General features: G+C 37.4%; 1 protein-coding gene across 2 annotated transcripts in view; it reads right to left on the reverse strand.

The window, feature by feature from the left end:
* The window catches only part of RSRC1 (arginine and serine rich coiled-coil 1), a 176,065-nt gene that overhangs the window by 95,630 nt on the left and 53,324 nt on the right, over positions 1-27,111 (reverse strand). For both annotated transcript variants that reach the window (XM_087740338.1, XM_087740337.1), the window contains one exon: positions 3,744-3,780. In XM_087740338.1, the coding sequence (XP_087596464.1) occupies positions 3,744-3,780 (37 nt within the window). The remainder of the gene's footprint in view (positions 1-3,743; positions 3,781-27,111) is intronic.

The raw sequence follows: 27,111 nt of genomic DNA on the forward strand, positions 1-27,111 counted from the left end.
GTGACTTCACCCAGGAGGGGAATTTGGTCAAAAGCCAAGAATGGGAGATGGGGCATGAAAATTACAACTCCCCAAGAAAACCATGGTGGGTTTCCTAAGGGAATTTTTTTTCGGTTTTGAGGATTAGCATTTTCTGAAAGGACATGTGAGAAAGAAATGCCTTTTTAAAAAAAAAATTGTGAAAAATCTTGTTTTCAATTAAGTACAATTTCAATAGGAAAAAAAACCAACCACCCAGTCAGCCTGACACTTCTTCAATAAGAGAGAATTCAAGCTTGCAGAATATAATTGACCAGGATGGAATTTTGCCAGGATACCAAGATAAACATAATTACTCATATTAAGAGTGTTATTAAGAGTGTTAATTAATTGTTTGTAAACACAAATAATTGGCTGATCGGTTTTACAGCTCATTAGAAGGCCAACAATTCTATCAGACATTGCTGTCCAGTAGCCATACTAGGACCACTGAGCTGTAATCACCAGAAGTCTGAAACTAAGCCAGTGAAAATCAGTGAGAGGTCAACCACTGAAATCAAGCTCCAAGAAAAAAAAAAAAATAGTGATACCTAGTAAATAAGTATGAACACTTTCTGGATAAAAGAGGGGCTTTTTTGATTGGGAGCTTGGTTTTTTTCTTGAGTATTTTTTTTTTGGTTGGTGATCATTTATGCAAATTTTTCTACCAAAGATCTCAAAAAAAAAAAAAAAAAAAAAAGAACAGCTGCCAGATGGAGTTAACCAGTATCAGTTATGAATTAGTGACCTTGATATACACTATGATGCAACTAAAAGCGTAAACAGTAAACTCCAGCAGCTTCCTTGGCAGAGCTACGCACAAGCACTGCGACAGTCAGCTTCGCAAGAGCTTCGTCTGTACCTGCTGGGGGTTATTGATTAACACACAACACGGGGAGCGCCTGCCTTCGTGGCAGACAGTAACTATAGGCTTACAAACCGCTGATGGGCTAAACAAGCTATTAATGACAGGTTGCTCTTCATCATTTAAAACAGACAGACTCTGCTGCTTGACCACAAGGACAAGCAGGTTATTGCTTTGAAGTGTTATGCAAAAGACACAAATAAGGTATCTCTAATGAGTAAACCATATGTATGGCTCCACGGTTCTTTTTCAGTAGAGCTATTAATAGAAAACAGGACCTATTCAGAGTTGCAGATATATAATCATCTATTCCAAGGTTTCCACAATTTGTTAAAATTTGTTACTTGGAAAAATAATTAGCTAAGTACAATTCAGCAAATAACCACCAAAATTTTTGTAATATGAGACTGATTCCCCTATGCTTAGAACTTTGCGGTTTCTTTTCTTAACTAGCTAAAAATAAAATATGCTTCTGAGCAGATGTAGCTATTGGTGGTCAGCAGGGAGTGCGGCTGCGACCCCCTTGCACATCAGGCGGACCCAGCAGCTCCTCCAGGAGGGCCAGCTCTGACTGACTCTGAGAAACAGGCACATGGACCTGCTGGGAAGTTCTCCCATCTACAAAGAAAATATTTTTGTTTATAAAAGCATCTGTTTTTAAACTGGAAGTATTTCCAAGTAACAATTCGTATAATATTTACCAAATTTTTCAACAGCACTTGTTATACTTTTTTATTTCACTCCTGCATGTGGCTAGATGCTAGGAACCAGGATGGCAGAAGCTACTTAAACAAGGGTAAGCAGTAAAATAGGCTGCAATCAAGCGAATGGGCTGCATACACAGATAAACCTAATGGGAACATACAGACCATAAGGATTATATCACAAATTGTAAAACACCCTTTATTACAGAAGGCATTAAATAATAGATTACCCAGTCAATATATCAAGATTATCTTTTTTTTTGTAGGGGGGAAAAAAACCTTCTTTACAAGCATTTGGAGATGCAGTAGTAGAAGCAGAGCAATCACGTGGCTTAATTCTTCTGAGGAATACCCCTATAGTTTATTGGAGTCCAAAAGGTCTTTGTGGACTTGTCTGACATAATGTTGATACAAAACAGCTTCCAGCATGAATGCTCCCATCTGTGGGTGTCTTGGGAAACAGTTAATTTCCTTGAGCACCTGTTCCCAGGACAGATTTTCTAAGATCCCAGGGAAAAGGAAGAGAGTCTCAAACCTGGAGGGTTTTTGACAGATCTTTCACAGACATACAAAGCAGCTGATGTGTTTAACGAAGACAAAATTTTACTCAAACATATAGGGAGTTCCCAGTAAAGAACTTAAGGCATCATTACTCTGCAGAGAATCTTTCCAGTACGTTTTCTCCCCAAGTCCCAGAGAAACCCTGAACATCAGTGAAAACACTATTCCTGGGCCACCCCCCCCGCTCCAGGCTACTCAAAACCCATAGAGCCTCTTCCTTCTGCACCTGCTGGTTTGAGGTGACATTATAAATCAGACCTGCAGCTCCAGCTATTGCAGCACTCCCAATTTAGAAAAAGTACCAGTCATGGTCATCTGTCAAGACTACAGCATCTTTATAATGCATTAGAAAAATTCTCTGAACCCATCAGATTACAACTACCTGACACCAGCAGAGGAATGAAACATTTTAAAAATTTATTTAAGAGATTCAACTAGCATGCAAGGTACCAATGAAACTAGCAAACAAGATTAATTTTCAAACTGCTCTAAGAACTATTCATAACACTCAGCTATTTATTCCATTTACAGATTCCAAATACTAGTTGCAATGGAACATTTAATATGCCACCATTATAAAGGGGAAACTGTTGACAACTATGCCAGAATATACATCCTTTTCATCCTGCTGTTACTCCAAGAAGATATTGGTACACAAGCTCCTACAAATCATATTTCCCAAGTGATTCCCAAAATGGGAAGCAACAACAGGAAAGCAATTTTTTCAAATGCTCATGCAATCCATTGTGATAAGATTTTATTTTAATAGCAGTATAGAACAGTATATATTATTTAGATATTATATGAAAAAATTAAACAGGAATTTAAACACTTCTCATGATGTACTGAGATATACATGCCATTAATAGTGAATATTTTGATTTAATGGGATTTAATAGTCTGTTTAGATGAACTACTTAACGTTCTGATGATTGCTGATACTAACGTCCTAGGCTCAATGAGCTTCAGACTTGTGACAATATTGTATTTTTTCCAGTTTTGATCAACTGATTAGTTTTTAATGCTAAGTATGTCTTGCCATCACTTGCGGTTTGAATATGTTTACTTAAACCAACAATATTTTGCATCTCAATTATTATTTTATACTGCAGCACTGAATGGAATTTAAGTCAATACATTATTCATAAAGCAAAGACAAGAGAAAAAACAAAGCTGTGCACTTCTTTGAAAGACTTCAAATTACTAAACCATACCATATTTATGCATGCAATATTTGATTGTGTGTGTGTGTCTGTTTTTTTTTTTATCACAAGTTTGTTGTTTTCAGATCAGGATATGCCAAAAATCCAACACCAAACAATTTTTGTTTATAATTAAGGCAATCATCAATCCAAGGATTGTAGTCCATTTTATTTCATCTCTACATCAAAAAAAGTAATTTAAAAAAATTAAAATTCCCTTGAAATGGTAAGATAAATGAAAATGTAAGTGCCTTCACATAATAACAGTAAGCTGACCCTCTGGGAAATGGTTGACTTTCTCAATTCAAGGTATTCAAAGCTCATTCAAAAGTGTTCATTTGGAATGCAGATATCAAAGATGATGCAAATGTTCAAGAGAAAATTAAAACTTACCAGATGTTCTAATCCAGCTTTGATGTTTCCAGAGTCCCTGTAACAGAAGAACAAAAGTTCTAAATAGTTGCTAAACCCTTGTCTACAACAATTTACGTTTAACTCAGAAATGTCAAGGCCATGTAATTTCTCGAGGTGTATAAAATTTTTACTTTTAATATCTTAATCATTGCAATACCTAAAAGGTATCTATTATCCTAATGCATAACTACAGAATTATATAAAACCTGAAATTTTACCTGCCCTGAAATTGCTATGAACTGTAGCAAAGCAACAGGACACTCATTTAAAAACCAACATTTTTAGTATAATTATCCCACTATTCATACTGGAATTAATAAAACAAGACAGTGCATAATGCTATTTATCAAATTCACATTCAGTGGCTCATGGTTCTGCTCTGTCACTACTTCAATAATAAAATTCTGTGACCATTTACAAAGGTGATGGAATGAATGAATCTTATATTAACTAACTAGGTCGTGGCAACCATACTGAAACTTTGCATTTGACTCCTGACAGCTGAAAAATATACAATGTACGGATACAAAAGTGAGAAGTAATGTCGCATAAAGACAGCTGCAAAAAATGGGCCAAACTACCAAAGTAAAAAAACATTGAAAAGCAAAGAGAATTCAGAGTGAAGATTAATCCTTAACACATCCCGCTATGTAAAAAAGAATACCTGAAAGAAAACTGAAACAAAACAAATTTAAAAATCCCCAAATCCCAAGCCACTAAACAAGGAGGCTGGCTTCTGCTTTCACTGACTCCAGGTTCTACCTGCTTCCAAAAATGTAACTGTGCCTTTTGAGGAAGATGGGCTGCACTCATGGCGATCAAGGAGAAACTGCCCCACAAGTGTTTCAAGTAATCAGTTCTTGAACTGTATAATGTAGTGTTTATTTATATTTATAATATTAATTTTTCAACAAATTATTCAACTACATCAAACCACAGGTGCAAAAACTCCAATTATTTTCCTCTAAGACAGCAAACCGTGCGAGACTGAGGCTTCCGTTCTCTTTAATAGTACGGGCTGAGAAAGGCATAACGTGAAGTTACACAAAAATGGCTAAATGGATGAAATTTTACTGGACACTGAATAAGGCTACATTCAATCACACATTTTACAACCTTGCTGTACTGTATTTTAGACTTTTTACAGAAAGCTTTTATTTATAATTTCATAAAGCTTTCAAAAATCCCGCTATGCACTTTTGTTGTATTTGAATATATCACGAATTAAGCAAGAGAAAAAGACACACCTTCCTTACACCATTATTTGGTATTTTGACACAAGAACTGATTATTCAAATCCATACAAGATTTAAATACAAATAATCTCCTACATCTATTTTTGAGGTGCTAAATGGCCTTAAAGAATTTAATCACTTTGGAAGCAGGATCCCAGCAGCTGATGCGAGGAGCTCCCAACTAATGGTATAAAACCTGCCCTGTTAGTGGTCTGTCTCCTGTGCTGTCCCTGTCATGACTTCATCAATATTTGTGCAACTCCTTTTGCCCTGTGCTGAAAGCAGACTTAATTCAATTATAGGTCTCAAAACTGATAAAAAAGGTCCTAAAGTGGAAAATGCGAAGAGATTATTGGCAAATGAATAAAGATTTGTATCGAACTAACACACAGGAGTACAGCAGGGTGGGTTTTTTTTTAATCATTCCCTGTCTTAAGTCTTCTGGGAACAGTGAGTTTCCCTTCCCCTCATGCAGCACATCGATTTCTGAATTAGACTGCAATATTAAATAATTAATATACTTGCCATGATTGATGTTTTGCATTAGTTGAATATTAGGTTATCAATCAAAATCCACTTGGTTTAATGTAATAATATTGAAAAAGTGTCACTGGCTGTTCATCCAATTTGTAGTTGAGGCAGCACAGATAGTAATATTGGTGTAACACAAGGCTCTAACGCAGGAAATGCAGTGGTTGAACATACATAAGGCAAACATTATCAAACTAACCAGGACAAGGTTGAGGTTGTCCTAAATAAACCTTGCGGCACCTGTCACTTCCAATGAAAACCTCTTTCCAGCCGGAGGCTGCCGTGCATCAATCACCGATGACAACTAGCGAAGCCACGGCATAATTTTATCTTTCTAGTTAAACAATAATTATACAAATAAGACTCCCATTAATACTATTTTTCAAATATTGTGTTATGCAAAATCAGACCTGTTGCTACAGCTCAGTAACACAACCTTAGTTGTCTACAGAATACCTTAATCATTAAGACCTAAAACACTACAAATAAAAGGCAAGAACAGTTTTATGCACATCCACTATTATAACACTCCTATAAAGGAACACCATAAGAAAGTTATATTAATTTTATATCATTATCAGGTAATAACGTTTTACTCAACTTTTACACCGCACAGTTCCCAACAAGATATATGTTTGCCTTTCAAACCATCCTCAGTGCACCACATTTATTTTTTTGGTTCATTAGGTAAGTTTGGTTTTATTCTTGAGTTTTTCTTTTTTCCATCAGAGAAGCTCTGGAATTGTGTTTCCCCAATACAGTCAAGAAATTGTGCCGTAAAATCCTAGTTGACGTGCATATATGTTAAAATCATACATTAAAACCAAGCATAATACTCAGGCATAATACTCAGGCTAATCCAAATGTTAGCTTTTGGTAACGCCAGGGGAAAAAATTGCAGCTGAGGTAAATTTGAATCATGGTCATGAGGGACCTGTAACAACAAGCCAGGAATTCAATTAAGCAAGTGTAGCCAGCTTTTGGATTACTTAAAACCATAGCATAGGTAACTAACTGAGGTAGTGTTAACTTATTAGTGCTAGTTCCTTTGCCAGTAAACTGAACTAAAATAAAAATATTCACTAGCACTTGCTGAAACTCCTGATTTTTAACATATAGACATATATTCATGTTCACAAAAGTACGTTCCCATATAAAACGAAGTATTAATCAAGGAGCTGAAAAATATGCAGTATCTTCAAAATATCTGAACTTTGACTATTCTAAAACAATACAAGATTTCACTAATCGTTTACTTTTAAACACATTTGTAGCAGTTTCACACGGGAATTCTAGAACTAATACTTGTTTTTGCACAACAGAGCTGAACAAATTACCAGGTACACACAGACACAGTACTTTAGAGCAAGGCACCCTCAAGAAGCTACAGTCTTAACATCATATGACAATGCCAGTGACTTATTTTATTACTGTGAGGCTACCTAAAACCAAAGAAATCTGAGAGATATTTTTACTTATCACTAAAATAGGCAATTGAGCTTGTTAGTAGGTCTCTGTTATACTCTCTAAAATGACAAACAATTATGAGAACTGAGTTTAACCTGTGCTGCTATTTAGATAAATAGCATCGAACTGGAATTATGCTGCGATTTTTAAAAATGTATTCCGAATGAAAGCAAACCACTTCAGTTACACATTCTTCAGTTCCTCTCAAGTTGTTATCAACTCATTCTCAATACTTCCCTTATATCCATAGGTAGTAATTTTCTTCGCCATAGTTTTTTGGTTAGAATCTATAGGCCACAGAATAATTCTATGCATTATCTATATCTATGGATATTATAGGATAATTCAGGTCAAAGGGCCTCTGGAGGTCTGCAGTCCTACTGCCTGCTCAAGGCAGGTTCAGCTGTGAGGCCAGACCAGGCTGCTCAGAGCTTATCCAGCCTGGTCTTGAAAGGACAATCTCCCTGGGCAACCTGTTTTGCTGATTAAATGTCCTCTCTGGGAGCGTCTTTCATTCTATCTAGTCCAAACGCCTCTTTTTTCAATCTGTGCTGGTTGCACCTTTTCTCCTACCACTCACCACTTTAAAGAGACTGTCTCCTCCTCCTCAGTGACCTCCCTCCTCATCAGTCTGGGTGGCTGCTGCCAGGTGCCCTCAAAGCCATCTCTTCTCCAGGCTGAACCACCCCCAGTCCCTCAGGTCCCCTCACAGGGCAAGTGCTCCAGCCCCTGACTGTCTTGGTGGCCTGAACTCCACACTAAACAGTCCCCATGTCTGATTTTTCTCCTCAGAAGCCAAATGAATAAATAAATAATCTCATCATTAGCAAGGCCTTTGGCAGAATCCCCTCCAGGTCCACAGCATTAACTACAAGCTGCAAAGAACAAGGTCATACGTAGCATTTCAGGTCGAGCTGCACCACACTCTCAAATAAAGGCCTCCACTCTTCATGAATGCCAACATGTTCGTGTTGTTGATCAGGCAGCGTTGCCCCAAGTGGTTACACAGAATTTTCATAGAGCTCTCTTAAAAAAAATCTCTTGGATCATCAACAAGCACATCACATAATACTTCCAATAATCTGTCAAGTATCATTTTAAATTAATCCCTTTTTTGTCTCAGTATTCCTCTTGGATGAAGAACCTCATGGTGAAAGATGTTCTTGGAACAACCTCATGTTTTCCTGTTCGTTATCCTCACATTAACATGCTTTTACTGCTTGCTGTCATCTAATGGCCTTACCTACAGATCTTCCTCTGGTAGCACACACATCCGCTATTTTTCTTTTGCATGTTACCAATCCCCGCTTGTATTCTAGATAAACAACCTCAAAATAAACAGCTGAATCTCTTCAGAAGTCTTCTGAGCTTCTTTGTGAACTTCAGCACATGACAATATATTAAACACCCGCCAATACAAGCAACAGGAAACAGGATAAACATGTTATGCTAAACCCAGCTTCAGTGGTGGTCTAGTCCCTTCTCCCACCTCCTTAAGCTCTGTGTTGAAGGCAGATAAAGGGAGAGAAGACAGAAATGAGAAAAAATATGCCTTAGATGTTAGGAATTATACCAAGGGGTAAGGTGAAGAGCATGAGTGAGGCTCCTGCCATGAATGTCATAGCCACTGCCTCTCCTGTCTTGAGCTTCTTCAGTTATTGAGAAGTCTACGCTGACCCAACACGGCCAAACTGAGGAACAGTCTTACTAAATGCACCTATAGTGGAGGTGACAGCTATAGGAGAAGTAGACTAGTCAGCTATCTCTAGACCTTTCTTTTTTTATATCACCTTTATTTTAGCAGATTAGCATCTCAAAATTCAATGAGGCCTTTGCCCCATCATTTTCTGTTTGTGATACTCATACCCTTCTCACACCTGATCTGCCAAGAGATGCTTAGTTTGTTAGCAGGCACTGTAAAAACAAACAAACAAAAAACAACCAACCAACCAAACCACAAACTCAAACTAATCTAAATCAGATTCAGATAAGGAATTTATTACACTAGCCTTGACTAGCCAATCTAGCAGCATTGTTAATACTCCAAATTTCTGACTAAATCCCAGCAAACACCACCACCAGACAGCAACAATTTCCTTTCTCTCTCAGAATGTGGAAATCCTTCATCTAAAACTCTGCCAACCCATGGCAAGATCATCTCTCCCAATGGCGAGTTGAAAGGCCAATATTTCATGATTCACCAGACTAGAGCTGGGGCCCGTATATTCCTGGGAAGAAGAAAATTAGGTTTCCATGTGATTATACACTATTTAATTCTACCCTGGGATATCCCAAGATAGAGAACTGCTCCCTCACTACTTCTTATTTTATATATCAATCTTTGCTGGATTTACTTTCCTCAGCCTCAAAAATCTGTACAATCAGATTGAAGGTATACCAGGTATCAGATTTTAGATGAGGAGGAAAATAAGGAATAGTTTTTTCCCACTGAAGTTTTTAATTTTTTTTCTAACTTTTCTCTCTTGTATACATTTTGTAATAAGGCGTCGTGTGTACTCATTAAACAATCACAACTGGATAGGTAGCCTGAACAATGTATTTGTGACCTTATCACCAGTTAGTGATGCATTTACACAAACATTTCAACCACGTTATATTCTGGAATAGCTTCACTGACTAATCTTAAGCTCACAGAACATGCCAGACATCGAGAGTAAAACAGTCATGGCTAGACCATGCCTTTGTTCAATTCCAGAAAAATAAAAGCCGAGTATAAAAAAAAAAGTATCTTTTCCCTGTCGGCAACAACTAGAATAAATACGCATAATTATTACATTTGCAGGGTGACTGTTCAGAAGGCACTACATATTTGAAGTTATTCCCTGAGCTAGCTTGAATTTCAGCTTCACAGTTAGAGAATCCTGGATGCAGTTTTTAGAAATGGATACCCCCATCACACTCCACTAAATTTTATAGGTTTTGTATTGTTGTGTTTTCTGTAAAATTACAGGCTGGTGTTTCCAAATCTGACTTCAGACCATAGATACTTATTTCAGTAGGCTTTGAAAGTCACTACAAAGATTACATAAAAATCTAAGCCCTATGCCTGTCCTCTTAAAGATATTAACGAAGGTATCCTTCGATACCATCTTTAAGAGGACAGTGCTGATTCTCCTGGGTGAACAGGTAAACTCATACCTACTGAATTTCAATGACAAGCTGGCCCAATACCACATCTGGCAGAACTGCTGGTAAAGACTATGTAACATGCAGAAGCAGAACAAAAAACACATTACTCTTCAACACTATTACTTAACATCATCCGGGTTATAAAGAAAAACCTGAAAAGTAGGGCTATATTTTTTGTAGCCATAAGTGGAAGTTACATCAAAAGGAGTATAAAAAGGCAAGAGAAGAAAACCATAGAAGAAAGCCATTTCCTCCTGCCCCTCTTATACAAAGATGAAGGAAAAGTTTTTTTGAAAGTAACCAAATAACATACCCAAACAATATTACCAATAACGAAAATCAAAATCCTTGCAATCTACTACTTACATAAGTTACACAAAGATTCTCAGCACTACCTGTACCTCAAAGATAATCCCTTGACAGCTGCAATAGCTCAAAGAGTTGTGTCTCCTTGTATCTAAAAAACCCTGTTTTCTTCCATTATTGGAAGATCCAAGCAACCAATAAAATAACTATGAAATAAAATAGTGAAAATAATTTAGCGGTGCAATGCCAACATCAGAGAGGGTTAGGGAATGGTTAGAGAATCTTTCACTCTGCGAGAAAACGCACCCATGATATTTTCGAAAAAGTGTGGAATGTTGTTTTGCTCTTACTTAATACCAGATTCAAATGGTCTGGAACTGATCCTGAAGTGTAAAGACTCCAAAGCTGGTGGTGTTGTGCTCAGTGGCTCCCTCGCTCCAGTCAACCAAAGAATTTACTTCACTTGGGGAAAAAATGGTAAGAAGTCTGGCCAATTACTAATTTAAATGTAATAGAGATTCAAGAAGGTCACTTATCAAAAGCAGGAAGAAAAACAGAAGTCACCCCCTCACACAAACACATATGGAATAACCTGGAACTGCTGAAGAACTCAGTAGAATATAATGCAAGCTAAATTGAATCATGCCAAAACGAGGGACTTTAAACAGGACACAAGGTGAAACAATCTCCATAATATGTTATCCTAGAGAGAAGAAAAATCAGTACCCAAGAGACCTTACCAAATATTGAAGGGGGGGGGAATATATATAACCCTGGCTCACAAAGTAAAATTCAAGATTTTACGCAACTGAAATAAATACTGAAACTAAAGGGGGGGGGGGAGGAGACACAACACACCAAAATACAGCATTGACAGAATCAATATTTTCAAATAGACCCTACCAAAAAAAAAAAAAATCCTTTTTGTCCTTAAGTATTTCACAGATAAATGAGAGCCAAAATGACTACTCAAAAAGCTCCCAATTCTGCTTTACCAAGACTTCAGCTCAGATACGGAAATTCCATAAATTATCAAAGCAGGTTTCTTTATCCTGGTTGCCAGTTCAAGCAATTCCTTGGATAAACCTGGCAATTCAAAGGACCTCCTAACACGCAAGTCCATGGAGTTTTTATACGTGGAGTGGTTTTGGTTGGTTGGGTGGGTTTTTGTCCTCCTGTTCTGTGCACAGTGTTCCCTTCACAACAAGTAAAACGTTGTTAATCAACGTTTGCATTCCCAGCAAATGTAAGCAATTAAGCTTCAGGTTTTGGAATGTCACTGTCTCTGTTAACCAGATTATTTGGTAGTCTTAAATAAATTAGACAACTTTGGCCTGCTTTACCTTTCCTGTAATATTATTTAGTAGATATTCAATTAAAACACATCCCGTAGGTGAAAGTGTATGAAAACATTTCCGTAATGGACATTAGTGGTAGTAGAAGTGTCACTAATTAGCCTCAAAGTACAAAATAGATTACAAAAGTAGCAAAAAGCCCAGCAGTATAAATGCACAGAACGCTGCACTGAATATTAAACAAAGCAGAGCAAGTTTTAATGTTGGTAAGCATAGCTATAGTAAAAACTCTCCAGACTAGTAAAGAGTGTTACAGGTTAATGAGGAACATATAAAGAGTGCACAATAATTATCATACCTAACACCTTACCATCTGTGTTTGGATGACTGCAGAATATAAACACAGTTTATCAGCATTAAGTCTGAAACTAATTACACGTGTATTTCTATTAGCATACTGTTAGGATAAATATTTAAAACGTTACGTTTTCCTCAGCTGCACTCAACTCTCAGTACTGAAGAATATTAAATTTAAGTATAAGTCAGTGAGAAAATTTAAATGTTCTAAGCACTAAAACAATTTGAGTACAATCAATTTTCCATTTTCTGAAAGCTTCTAAATCCTCCTCATTCACCCAATTACTACTGTACTTAACCTAATGCAATTTTATTCTGCAGGAACAATACTATTCTTAAACAAATTTTTGAAAAATATAAGATTAAAAACTTCTAGACAAAGAATAAACTCCTAGAGAAAAGATGCAAATAAAATTACTATCATAATCTGTTGGTTTTTTATTTGCAAGTATAAAACTGAAGAGAAACAAAAGCATGGAACATAGCATCTGTCATATCAGAATATAAAAAGATGATCCTGGCACAAAATGAAAAAGCTCTAATTCATTTGCAAATCAAGCCTGCCAGTTCTATTTCAAGCTGGCGGTAACTGTCAAGAGTTAACAAGATAATCACTTTCAATCCTGCCTTCAATGGTACATTACACTGTTATTCCATTCAATAAGGCCGTTCTTTGGGGCACTGGATGAATGGTTTTCATTTCTAACTCACACAAAAAGTTGCAAAAAAAATCCATGGGGCTTAAGAAAGAAATCCCTTTATGGGCATTTATCTGCCGGCACTTGCTTTTAGGCAAAATGAGATATTTGGATACATTGGTGTCCATTCACTTCCTCTATTCCTTCAGGCCCTCAGTCTGTTGATAAAAAAAAAAAAAAGGGCACACAAGGAAACCTCAAGCCTGTTTCCTTTTTTTTTTTTTTAAAAACTGTGCACATTAAACAAGTTCTGTAATAATGTTTTGTAAATACTTCAAGAATACACACTGAAATGACATTGTATTTGAACGGATCCATCTTTGTCTAAATTCATTGTAAACTATACAAAATAGTAAATGCTCATGAAAATCGTGCTTAGGGAAACAATAACCAGTTCCTCATTAAATGTTCAATAAAAATAAAGTTACCAATTAAAGGCACTCTACCTATGAAACAAATTAATCTAGAATTTGTCTGTATTAATTATTTGTAAATTTATTTTTTTTTTAAGATCTTGTGCTATGCATTCTTTCCAAAAGGATAAAATCTTATGGAAGGTTATTAAGTATTCAAAACTTATTTGCTGGCACACAACTTTCTACTAATCTCTGTGAAAAAAACAACTTCATGCTTTTGCTGATTGCTCAAAATTCATATTGTAAGATACCACCTGCATGTTAAGGTTGTATTATACAGATATGAATTCTATTATTGAATATTCTACAGTGACAATTTAGATCTTCTATACTAACTTTAGAAACAAATCACTAAATCTTTTCTTTCTTTCTTCAAATCCTCACAGATTTCAGTTCACAGAACAAAGCTAATATCTACATTTAATATCTTAACTGAGTTAAGTTTATCCATCCTTAGGTCTGTTACCTATAATTAATGCCAACAAGCACACTGTCGATACTCTTCTAGAGATACTTTTTTTTTTTTTTAAACAAAAATAAATAAATTTTTTGTCAAAGTCAGGGACCCATCTCGACAGTCACTTCTTTTATGCTATTTGCATACCTTACAAAAGAAGATTTTTGACTGTCTTTATAATCCATCACTACAAGTCAGACAACTTTTTCCATACACTGCTCATGCAAATGCTCCTTTATAGTAAGAGTTTCTTTTATGAGAAATCTAAACACCAGAAGTTACCAGTGGACTCGCAGGCTTTGGTTTTGTTCTTTGCACTTCACAAGTTTCTTCAGAGGTTCTAAACAGAGAACATTATGGTCTTATAATTAAAAAAAAAAAATAAATACTGTAACAAAACCAAAAACTCTATGCCTGTATTTATGTAGCATTAGAAGACAGTCATTTTTGCTGCCCTGCTGCCCCTGTTTCCCAAAAAGAAAGAATATAAAATAAAAATGAAGTAAAAGTTCACACACTTCGGAAGGACCTTGAAAGAGCGCATGATGTTGCACTTAGAACGCAAATTAATAGAGAGTGAACAGATGGATTTCAAATAGCAGGTCATGGCTTTAGGTAAAACTAATACAGTCCCAAAAAACCCAGGAGCCTGCCATAGAAATTTGGGATGCATTTCTTTCCTCTCTAGCCAGCAGCAGTACAACGCTGGTACTGCTTAAAAATAAACGATTAAAAAAAAAAAAAAAGGCAAAAACTACCTTCCATTTTGTAAAACAGACATTCGGAATAAAAAGCAAAGACAAGCAGCGAAGTAATTCTTCAGTAAAGGTAGGTATTTGTTTCTAGCATTCACAACTGATTAATTTCAACAGCTCAGATGAAAGACCAGGATGACCCAACAGTCCTAGGACACATACTTTTTAAGGCCAAAGACTAAGAAAAGGTAGTTTCACGTTTCCATTATTACCGAAGATGTGTGCAGCACTTTGGCAACCGTGGCCAAGTTCAGCTGAGACCCAAAGTGCCACTTTACTGAAATTCCACCGCTTGTGACTGCATTTGATCCAATTTTAGCACACTGAAGCCTCGTGCTTTTTTAGGCATCACTGTCGGGAGGTATAAAAATCCAATTTGTAAATGCTTTTTCACTGTTCCTCTGTGTGTCCCTGCAGTTTGATTTTGTCACTTTAGCTTAATTCCTCTACGTTCTTTCATCTGGCCTGAATTTATCTCCCTAAGGAATGCAGGGGCACACTCAGAATATACTCTAAATGTGTAAAATATGCTTAAATGTCAGACAGGCACAGCTTTTCATTCCTATACACAGTAAAAAATTTTCCTTCTCCTGAAAAAAGCAGATCTACTTGATCTCAGAATATTTAGTTTTTATCTCCTCAACTACTTCAGCTAACGCAGCTTGTAGCATTTCTGGTCATAAGGGACTTGAGTTTCCGGCTGTATTTCACAATTAAACAGTTTGTTTGTATTACTACTCAATGTAGGCCTAAAGAAAGCCTTTGAAAGTCTCTTGGTTTCTGTAAGACAGCCATTCCAAGCAGCCCGAGCATATGCCGAGAGGTAGGAGGAGCTCAGAAGATTCTCCAACGTCAGTCTGACATGAGGGAGAAAGCCCCTGTTGTTACATGAACAACATGAACAAACCTCAGCAGACACATTAATAAGAAGCCTGGAGGATTTACCATCACTATGGTACCGCAGCCATTTTCAGTTCCAATAAACATACCATAACTATTTTTGAATGGTAGGATTTGCATCCTCCGCAGTATCTCCTCAGCATTCAAATGCATCTTATCCTACATGACTCGAGTTTTGTACACGTTTTTCAGTATTCTGAGGTTGGTAAGTTATGGAGAGCATCACAAAGACCCTTTTATTTTAAGCAGAAGACTCACAAATTCTTCTAAAAGGCTGTTCTGTTAAAGCCCAGATGAATTTTGAAAACATATTTAATATGAAAAAGGGTTCTTTAAAGTCTGACTTTCAGTAAGGAACAATGTATCTTCTACTAACATTTCCATGTTGGGCTGTATTGCAAGACAAATTTATATAATTTTAAAAAGGTAGAGCTTAAGTTGTTCAAGCTTGATAGGAAATTAGTTCCTTGGCCACAAATAAAGGGAAAGAAATAATATTTCATCAAAATAGAACAAAATAAAAATTGATTGCAAATCTCAAACATATCTGACCAAAACCAAGCCTAACAGACAGTGACAAAAATAACCTGAAAGTGCTTTAAAATTAATGGAAAGGCTAGGAAAAAACCAAACCAAAACCAGCTAATTGAAGCTCACAGAGAAGAAGAGGAGATCGATAGATATCACTAAAGCGGTCCCATTTACAGCAGTTCCCACTTCAGCACCTTTGTTTTTACAGCATTCAGTCCACAACCTGTATCCTAACAAATCACCAAAGACTGTAAAAGCACTTTCAAATACATGCAATAGCAAGGATCAGAACCTGAAGTGTATCTTGATGATAATATTTCAGTATTCAAGAATAAAGACTTTCAGAGCTGTCAAAAAAAAAAAAAATCTCTGTCACACTTGGACCTAGTCACAGTGGATTTGTACCTAATACAGCTTCATCGAGCTTGTAGAGAACAGGCTAATTTCCTTAAATTATCTGCCAAGGCTAATAGTTCTTTTGATTCCAAGAGCAATTAACTCTCCACTAATTCAACAGCAGCACTAGACAACTAACACTAATAGGTCTGTATCTTGCTTATTTGTTATTTCTTTCTCCAGCATCTGTAATGGCCTCTGACTATATAATTTACAAGTCTGTTATTATTTGAGAACATTAATCAGTACTAAAATTGCTTTTGGTATTGTGGTTATTACATATCTACTTCTCAGAGAGAAATTTCAGAAGCAATAGATGTATTCAGGACATTGCTATGCCTGTGTTGAAAACACTGATACTGTTTAGAATTTGATGTCCAAAACATTATGGTAAGTAAACAAGAAAAGATCTGCAAGGTCCAGTAAATCACAACCCGTATTTTTTATAGAAAATTTTACATCCTAAAAAAAACCCCAAAACATAGAGTAATGCTGTCTAAACACTTCATGCTGGTTGAGTTGCACCAAAACCTCCTTAAGGCTTCATGTGTTCTTTAATTGTTAAGTCTACTGTTCTTACCACATCACATTGGTCTTACTCATTTTACTCTCCAAAATGCTGGCTTTCATTAATATGATTTTAACGTTTTACTACCATGAAAGACTAACATAATCTATTTTATTTGGCATTTGTCATTCCCAGCACTTCACAGAGAAAGTCTACAGTAAAAACGGAGAGCAGTACTGGCTTCGCAAGACGGAGCAAACTGCCGAGAAGTGGCCAGCCAAAGTCTAGACCAGAAATCTTGCTAGGTATTTTGTATTTTGGCATTCCTTCAATGAAATTAAAATAATCAGTATTGCCCACTACTGATTTACCATCAAGTGGACCAAAATTAGAAGAAAAGACAAGAATATAAGACATGTCTCGTTCTACAGCCAAGATTTCCCTCAAAGGTTATTTTTCTAATATGAAGCCAAGAGATTCCTGAAAACATTAAGTACCATAAACATGGCAGGCTCCAAGGAAACTTGGATCCTAAGCAATTTGAAGCTTGAAGATTAAAACCAGCACTTCCTATTGTACCTGCAAATATTAGAAGTGAAACATTCTACAAAACCAACTCTGAACAATTAAGCAGCCAGATCCTTCAACGGCAGCAATTTCTAGAGGATTCACAGACCATACAGAAAGACCTGGAATTGTGGATGATCAGGCTGATGACTGAGCAAGCGCTTCTGCTAGAAAGAATTTCTAACCTGCAAAAAAAAAAAAAAAAAAAACCAGCAAATATCCAAAAACCACCTCAAATTACAAACCTAACTAACAAATTGTAGGCACACATCACAAACCCTACTTCAAGTTCTCAGCAGCACTGTTCTTCGGTCTTCTCTGGGGAAATAAGTTGGAGCTAGATGCCTATTAGTCCATAAAAGTTACCTTAATCCCTATATTTTTAGCTGTACCGGTTTCAGTTCGCCTCAGTTAACATCATTTAGGACAGGAGACATGCTGAACCTACACAGACCTCCCTCAACAGACTTCGTATCGACACAAGACAACAAACTCTGCAATGGAAATTATTTTATCTGATCACACATCCCCTCCAGCACCCGCCTTCCTGGCTGCTCATGAAGGACTTCCCGAACCACTGCAGACTGATGCTCTAAGACAAGCCGAAAGTGATGCTGGTTCACATTAAAATGTTGATTTTTACAGCAAAGTAAGGCAGACAGTTCAGGGTGGTGGCCTCAACCATCCCAGAATTAGTTGCCCTTGTGTGTGAATCAAGCTTGTATATTCTTTCAAAGGAGGAGCAGACACTAGAGCAAGCAACCCCTTCACTAACAGAAAATTTTGCCTCTCTACGATGCTACCAGAACTAAGGATTTTTCTCTACTTTATTACAACACTGTTCATATTTGTCTTATTTCACACTTTTTAAGAAATGTGTTCCAGACAGTCTTACAGATGTTAAATAGAGTAATGTGAATACTTTGCTGACTATTAGAAGATCATGGCAGAGAACATTGGAGTATCTGTGCTCTGAAAGATATTAAAGTCTTAAGTTATATTCTTGAGAAAAAAGAACATAATAAATTCAGAATACAGAATGACTGCGCAGACTGATGGACTGATCTACAGAAACAGCATATTGATATTGCTGAAAAAAATCTAGTATATTGGCTCTTTTCCTAGATTTTCAGTTTTGGCTGAAAGTTGTCATCGCAATATACAAAATGACTATGTCTTGCAAAGAAGTGCCAGAAACCAGTGTCCCCAGAAACCGGAACTGGAACCGTTCCAAGCAATCAAACACATTCATGTAACAATGGTCAGGACCGAGTGGCCTTTTACACAATGGCATGACAGGATAAGCCACCTACTTAACTTTCTGTTCAAGCAAGATATTGGAAAGTTATGTGAACATTTGCGCATAATAATTTTCAGTCATTCAAAACAGATCAAGATGCTGTTCTAACAACGTAAGCAAACAATATATAACATATATATATATCCTTCCTCTGGTCATTGTGGCTTTCAGTCAACAAGGCCAGCCTGCAAGGTTAGCATTTGGATGGGTAACTGTTACACCAGTACCAACAGCAGATAATGGAAGAAACTGGAAGAATCAACTGAAAAAATTTAAAAATAAAGTTGAAAACCCTGTACTTACATGCAGTAGAGGGAAAAATAGTTTACCTAGCTATGCATATTTTTTTGCCCAGCAGTAGAAAGAAATACAGCATAACCAACACCTAGGGTAAACAAAAATGTTCAAACCGTATATGAGATGGGTGAAATCGTTTCAGCCATGGAGAAAAATTTGCAAACTCTGCCTGATGTCTGGGATTTAAGGTGGATTTTTTTTCTTGTACATCTGTAATGACACAAGTTGCACAAAGCAATGGAAAAAATCCATCTGTAAAACGTCCACTCTTTGTAGATAAGACAGAGCCTAGCACATATTTCTTGGGGTACTACAAAAGCACCAAAAAAAAAAAAAAAAATCGGTCTTAAAGGCTTTCCTTTTGCCCATTCTATGTATGGCACTTACGTCATTCATCATGACTACAGTAACGAGGAAGGCTGAAATTAGCACTCTCTAGAGCATCTATACACTTGCAGGATGTCAGCAGATGTGATTGTTGAATGACAAAAAGCCAAGTGCCGAGAAATATTTGAGAATACTATAATAGCCCTGCACCAGGTAGATTTTTTTTTTTTAATTAAAATATAGACCCCAAAGTCCTAGCCAAGGGAATTCACTCTCTCTTGAATGTGGAATTGATCTGAATGCAATTACTTTACTCTTTTTAGCTCCATTTGACTTTGAACTAAACATCAATTAGTGCACAAACATAATACTGCAAGATCTGTTAACTCCAATACTGATTTTTCCATAAAAGATCTAAAGCAAATTTATTGGCCTTCATTTAATAGCTTTCAGCAATCACAAATATCACACATGAAAGCTCAACTTCATTTTCTGATGGTCACTTAAACCCTTAATTCTCACGATAAAACACTCTCAGTCTTAGTTTTAAAACCCTTAAATTAGCAAACAAGACACCACATAATATATGCTATAAGCATAGGTCTTCTCCGAAAAGCTGGGACCTTCAAGTGCTTCAGCTGCGATACAAGCCATTGAGCCATGGCCAATATAAGCTAATTTGAATAATCAATATGACAACCTTATTTTTCTAATGCAAACAGGATTGATACAGTAAGGTGTCTCACTGCCACATCACAGTCATGGCCTCTTTTAACCCCTAATTAGATTTAGGCGATTATCCCTGCTCTTCCTTACAAGTGTACAGCCCGGATAAGAGATGACAAAAGCTATCTGCCACTTACTCAGCCTTTGCAGACTGCAGGTTATCCAGGGAGATACAGGGTAAGATCAGCAAACAATTGTTATTCATATCATCTACAGTTTTAAGATAGTCACAGTTTTCCATACATGCTAAGTGAAAATAGCCCAGAGCATTAGGTAAATGCAAAACGCTTAAGAACATCAGGGTTACACAGATGGAAATTCAAGGTGATGTTAGGGAATTATGTTCAATTCAAATTGGTTATCACAAAGAAAACTATCTAGCAATGATTTGCTTTTTCAGACAGGAAACACCGAGTTTTCAATAGATTTGTGTTCATTGTTTATTTGTGTGTAACACTGAGTACTTTACATGGCTATTTCTAAAAAAAAAACAAACTTAGAAACAGCAATCCCAATAGAATTACATAGCTAAACAAAGTAGTAACAGACAGAGAAGATCTATTACAGAAATGTAATCACATTTCATTTACAAGAACTCTTATCTCAAGCACTTAAACATAAAATTTAAACAGTTTTCCATTTTATTGTACTCAGTATTTGAGCTAATAAGATATAAAAGTATAATCATGTTAGCAACATTTCTATTGCATTACATAAACACAGTACTAGATTAAAGGCAGACCAGGAAAAAGAAAGCATGATGTTGCATATAAAACTAAACACTTTATTTCTCCTGGCAGAAATAAGTATCACTGGTATCATGTGTGAGAACTGCCAAGCTAAAATTAGTTCATAACATAAAATATATGAACATAAAATATGTTCACAAAATGTCTATTCCCATAGTGACTAAAAAAAAAAAAAAAAAAGTATTTCCATACATATTATCCACCTGTGAACGTGTTTAGCATGCTTTTGTAAGCAAAGAAGTATTCCCCTATAGTATGCTTTTATTAGCAGGCTACGCGATCACAGAACTGGAAGGATCACTTATCCAAGTCAGGTGCAACCCACTCATGATTGGAGTAAAATTTTCAGAATTGTTTAAAAGACATTTGGACAGCACTTTGAACATCACTGAAATGCAATATATTTTTTAAAATATTATATATACTGTGATTAAACACCCCTTATCAGCATTACTCTATATTCAAGATAAAGTAGACTACAATGCAACCTCTGCATTGCTTCTTTGGGCTTTATTTCCCATTGAAGAATCACTGCTACTCTTCCCAGTTTTCTGCTCCTTCCATGTGTGAGTCAGAAGCAGCAGGGCACCATCTTCTCCTCGGTCACCCCACCAAGAACCTACCCTGATATCAAAGAAACTGAACATCTTGGGGACCTCTTATGCAGCAAACATCAAACAATATTCATCCTAGATTTTTGTCTATGCACTAAGGCTTTTTCCTTGTTACTATTATTTATATCCATGCCTTTCAACAACTTGTGACTTTATTAACTCATTTTTCCTAATAAAGGTTCAAGATATGGTCACCTTGAAACCATACTACTTAACGGCCCGAGCAGCAATGCAGAAACTAGGGGTATGTGCTTCCTCATGACACTTCTGACACATGACCCTACCTGCGGTCCCTGACATTTCTCTTTCTCTGTAAAAAAAAAGAAAGTTTAACAGTTTCTTTATGGGATTTTGCGCAACGTACTATATATTTGAGCAGCCTTTTGAAAATGCAAAAACATATCTGACTGTTACTAATTCTTTAAAAACAAAGACTACAAAGCTTTATGTGCTTGCCTAAAAATAACCAACCAAATATATTAAATGTGGGGGAGCAATAATGAAAGACAATGATTAGGTTTCTACTCAGGTTATTTGAACTTCTGAGAAAATCTGTTTATAGAGAAACTTATTTTAACTTAATTCCATAAAATTCTCATTAAATTGCAGAAAAATTACACATTGCATTCTCTGTAAATATTTTCCATGGCTTGGATAAAAACAGTTGATAAAAAATGGTTTGATACTGAGAAAACAGCCAGCATGATAAATTTCTCCTGCCCCTTTTTAGTTGTTTTTGAAGTTTCCCATTGGACTGCTTTGCCTTCTCAAAAAAAAAAAAAAAAATTCTAGAATAATTCGGAATCTTTTCCGCTTGCTAAGACAATTACCAGTTACACAAGTGTGGGGCTTTTCTGTACTGAAACTTGCAGTACAGAAAAGAAGAGAGCGCAAGCAAATAACGTTCGTTGTAATGGGACCGTTCACAGCAAAAATCCCTTCAGTCTCACAAATACCCCAAAGAGCCTAATGAACCCTCCAGCAAGGAGGGGCAAAGTCTGCCGCTCCCTGCAGTCAATGGCATGCCTCCTGCTCACCCAGAGGGGTTTGGGTTTCATCCTGCGGGTTCAAGCCTCTCTGCTGCTGGCTGGTTTGCTTCCCCAGGCACCTCGCCACACCTGGCAGCGAACAAATGCCCCAGGCCACCGTTTTAGGAGGAATCACGTACGCACTGACAACCCATTTGACAAAACATCTCATGGAAAGGTTAGCGGAGGTCAGCAGAAAGCAAAGAATGGGACCCAGGGCTACAACACCGCAGATCCAAACCACAGCTACTCACCACATCTCTTGAGATATCTCGAAATAAATCCATCATATCTGAAAGACATCTCTGGCCATTGCACCATACCTGTTCCAATATCCCACAACCCCCATGCCAGCTCAGGAGAAGGACCTCTGGCACGAAACTCATCCCCACTAATTCACAGCATCTTCCCTCCTGTGGCGCACACGCGTCGCAACTGTTTCATAAAATTTCATTTCAAATCCCTTAAAATTTTGAGTTATACTGCAACTTTGATAAGCTTGAGATCAGCAATGCTCTCTGGAGGTAGGCGAAAAGGGGCCACTAGGGATATCACATATGGTGACAGTATCAAGGAATGTGGGATTGTCACTTTTAACCTTTTTTGATATTTTTCAGTTTTCAGATGCTGACCTAATATAACTTCAATATGTAACTTCATTAAAAATATATTATCAGCAGTTGAGGCCTACTTTGGATTGAATAACCTGACCATCTTCAAAAATATTTGCAAACCCACATGGTGCAGCCTCCATTCAGCATGGAGCAGTGCAGATATATTACTCGATTTTAATTCTTAAAGTACTTAACTCTTAGGATCAGATTAGTGATAATTTTATGTTAAACTTATCAAAACCTAGGAAACTTTGTCAGAAGAAAACTCCTCTCTCATAAGGAAGGTGACAAGTACAACCTAAAAATAAGGCATTTCCATTATTCAGAATACATTACTAAGACAGTGCAGAGTATAATTTTCAAACATAATAACCACAAGTGTATAAAATTTCAAGCCTTTAACATCTATATCTAAACATCTAACATCAATTCACTGAGTTGTTATAGCCTGAATGCTTAAAAAGACAAAAGTAGCATATTTATTAAAATAGAAAAAGAAGTGAGTTACTTATGGACACTCAAGAAGATAAGTAAGATGGAGCACAGAATTTCCTGTTACCTGGATTCTTTTCTGCTTTCCTTCCTCTCTGTATCATGCCGACCACTGGAAACAAATGAAGCTAAACTGCACTACAAGGAAAAGCTGCCAAGCAGCAAGAGTTTAAATGCAGCAATGAGAGCTGAAATATGTCAGTCCAGCCTTGTACATAACGGAAAGGGAAAAACAGCTGAGAAGAGTCGGTGGGAAGGCAAAACCAGTTTAAAGTTCTTACCGTGATGCAATATGGAACATTCAACATAGCTCTTCTATGATTTTTTTTTTTAATTTATAAATTGTGCTTTAGTCTGTACTTTATTGAAAATAAGCAAGCAAAACCTCCAATGTTTCCAATTAATATCGGTACAGGTATTTCTCAAGAGGAGAGATCTATTTTATAACCTTTAAAGTTAATGGAAATAGCTTTCAACAAGCTCTGGGGCCTAAAGCTTGTTTTGTTTTTTTAAACAAATTAATTGGTGGATTTTAATCTTTTGTCCTCCTCTATTCAAAACACATCCTGACCTTTTAAATAAGATTTAATGTCTTCCACTACATATAAGCCCCTTCTCTTCCATCTTCACGCTCCTGACTTACAGAGGACCTGCCATAAATTAACTCCCAGTAGAAACTGGGACTGGAACTTTATCTAAAATTTCATACAGAGATTGTGATATATGAGGTTTTTTTAAACACCATTTAACAGGGTCGGGAAACAAAGGGTTTGACTTTCACATCAGAATTCCTAAAAAAATAAATAGATAAATTAAACAATTGCACACAGCTGAACCTCTGTGACTGGCTGACAGCTCAGTAGGTCTGGGTCTCTATTACAGTAGAAAACCAAGACTCTTGTTGTCAAGAACAACATCCAGGTTCTTTCACAGACAATCGCTCAGAATCTTCCTGAGCCTTCTGTTGTCAGTGGATGACCCATAGTATAAATATTGTTAGTGGCTGACAACTACTTGCTGCCAAAATTTGATAATTTAAAAAATTAAAAAAAAAATAAATAAATAAAAACCAGGCCCCTTCTTTTTTTGTACTAGCTCAGTTCTCACTTTCCCCTCCCTGACTGCCTCGGTAAGTCTGCAGGCATGCACAAACCCTGGTTTACGCCAGCCCCAGCCCATGGATTTGCAGAGCCTCCCAAGGCACCAGCCACCTTCACACTCCTCTCTGTGGGCTCAAAGTAAATTGACCTGTCCTTACATGGCTACTGAAAGAGGAGAGAACTTTTGTGCATGTACAAGGAGGAGAAATGGACAAAATAAAAAGGAAACAGGGAAATGGCAGAGACAGACATATGAAGCCTTCTCACTCCTCCTGCCCCTGCAGAGGTATAGGAAGCATTGCCCATCGCACACTGCTAAACACTTTCCTATAAATCCATTGTGTGTATTTCTTTAATGTTTTTCAAAGCACAGAGCAATGCCCACCTGACAAGAATCAATGGGAAAAAACCTTTTCCCTCTTTGACACAGCATGATCCCATTAAGCAACCTCAAAAGATTCTGATCTGAGCAGCAAAGTCAGACCTTCCTGATCAATTCCTTAATCCATTTTGAGAGAATGGACTGATCTTGCTTTTTCGATTTCAGTCCAGGAAAAAATCATTCCCAACATAATTCACCATTAAATGGGCCCTTGTCTTACAAGAACTTCAGCTGCTGGAAGCAGATGAGGAACAAGTCAGAATCCAGGAGAATCACCAGCACATCTAACGTGCTTCCTCTGGGTCTTTCCATTTCTACCCTGAAAAAGTCACTGAAAGCATTTGCCAGTCTTGTCCTTCATGGGTCTTTGAAGATGTTACTTTTAACACTATAAATCTTGTAAAAATTGATGCCTGAAGTGGAAATGATTCCCAGAGCTTTCCTCCAGAAAAAACTTCAATTCATTAGGTTACCACTGGGGTTGCCATAATCTATGAAAAAAGGGAATAAAACCAACATGATGCTGAAGTAATGCTGTCACAATAAAACGTGGCGCAGGCTGGAGATACTACACTCTACATGTCGGTGGAATCTGCTACAGAACTGAAGATGTTTTATTCCAAAATTGGATAAGATACTGTGACTAGAGATTAGAAATGAAGAGCATGTGCACCTGCTATATTCTGAACTCTTACAGAAATCAGACTCAGAAATTCAGCAAATAAGCTCAAAAATTGAAGATTTAGGTTGGGCAGTCTTCTCCATGGGAGGATCTGAGAACCTTCCCACTCCAGTGGGAAATTCTTCTAATGAAATGGTGTTGATGTAGAAAAACATGCTCTACTTGCTTCCTTAGCAGTGCCCAACTAAACCTATGCAATGAAGATTACTCCTCCAGCCCTAGACTGCCCTGGATCCTGAGAGAAGGATGCTCATCAAGGACAGGTTGCTGTTGGCAGCAGCCGAAACATATGCAAGCAGAAAATGAGCTCATGACACTTTTATGCCTCTAGTCTCCATTGCAAGCGATCAGAACCGCCTGATGTTTTAGGCCTTCTCCCTCCTCAAGTAGCTGCTTCTTAAAGCCATCTCCTACAGCAGCAGACAAATAATGACAATGAATGAAACAGAAGTATCCAAATGCTTGAGCACTCCAGTTTTGTTTGTAGGACAGGAGAAACAATAATGCAAAGGATTAGCATTTAAAAAAAAAGAGGTTTGAATTGACTAAAATGTAAATTTGTAACCTTGAGGTCTCTTTAGTACCACAGACTTAACATTTAATGGACCACAAGCTCTGCCTTGAACTAAAAAACACTCTGTAGAATTACGGCATTCATTTATTTACAGATTCACCTGTATTTTTAGTTTTTCCTCTATTTTACTTAGTAATGACGGCTAAAACTTTTACAGTAATAAAAAGACCAAACAGATCTCCAGATGCAACTTTTGTTTACACGCCCAACGTGGGGACACAAGAGGGGGAAGGGGAAGGGGAAGGGGAAGGGGAAGGGGAAGGGGAAGGGGAAGGGGAAGGGGAAGGGGAAGGGGAAGGGGAAGGGGAAGGGGAAGGGGAAGGGGAAGGGGAAGGGGAAGGGGAAGGGGAAGGGGAAGGGGAAGGGGAAGGGGAAGGGGAAGGGGAAGGGGAAGGGGAAGGGGAAGGGGAAGGGGAAGGGGAAGGGGAAGGGGAAGGGGAAGGGGAAGGGGAAGGGGAAGGGGAAGGGGAAGGGGAAGGGGAAGGGGAAGGGGAAGGGGAAGGGGAAGGGGAAGGGGAAGGGGAAGGGGAAGGGGAAGGGGAAGGGGAAGGGGAAGGGGAAGGGGAAGGGGAAGGGGAAGGGGAAGGGGAAGGGGAAGGGGAAGGGGAAGGGACTACTGCTACTCCTGAGTAAGAGCGTCCTGCCCAGTGTAGAACCGAGAGATGCCAAGGATGAAACCAGAGCCTGGAAATAAGTTTACACTCTTTCAGTTTTCTAAACGTACATAACAGACCTGTGGAATCATATGTGTCAAAATCTACAACAGATTTGTCTTCTGCCTTTTTATAAAGAAACATGCAAATAGCTTCTTTGATACATTCATTAAAGAATTTCTTTACCCAAAACTGTTACTGCATTAATGTTCCCATTTTGTTTTTTTCTTCATTCAGCAA

The sequence above is a fragment of the Nipponia nippon genome, unplaced genomic scaffold (assembly GCF_047370975.1).
Source record: "Nipponia nippon isolate SJK-2023a ecotype South Korea unplaced genomic scaffold, ASM4737097v1 scaffold_7, whole genome shotgun sequence".
Classification (NCBI taxonomy): domain Eukaryota; kingdom Metazoa; phylum Chordata; class Aves; order Pelecaniformes; family Threskiornithidae; genus Nipponia; species Nipponia nippon.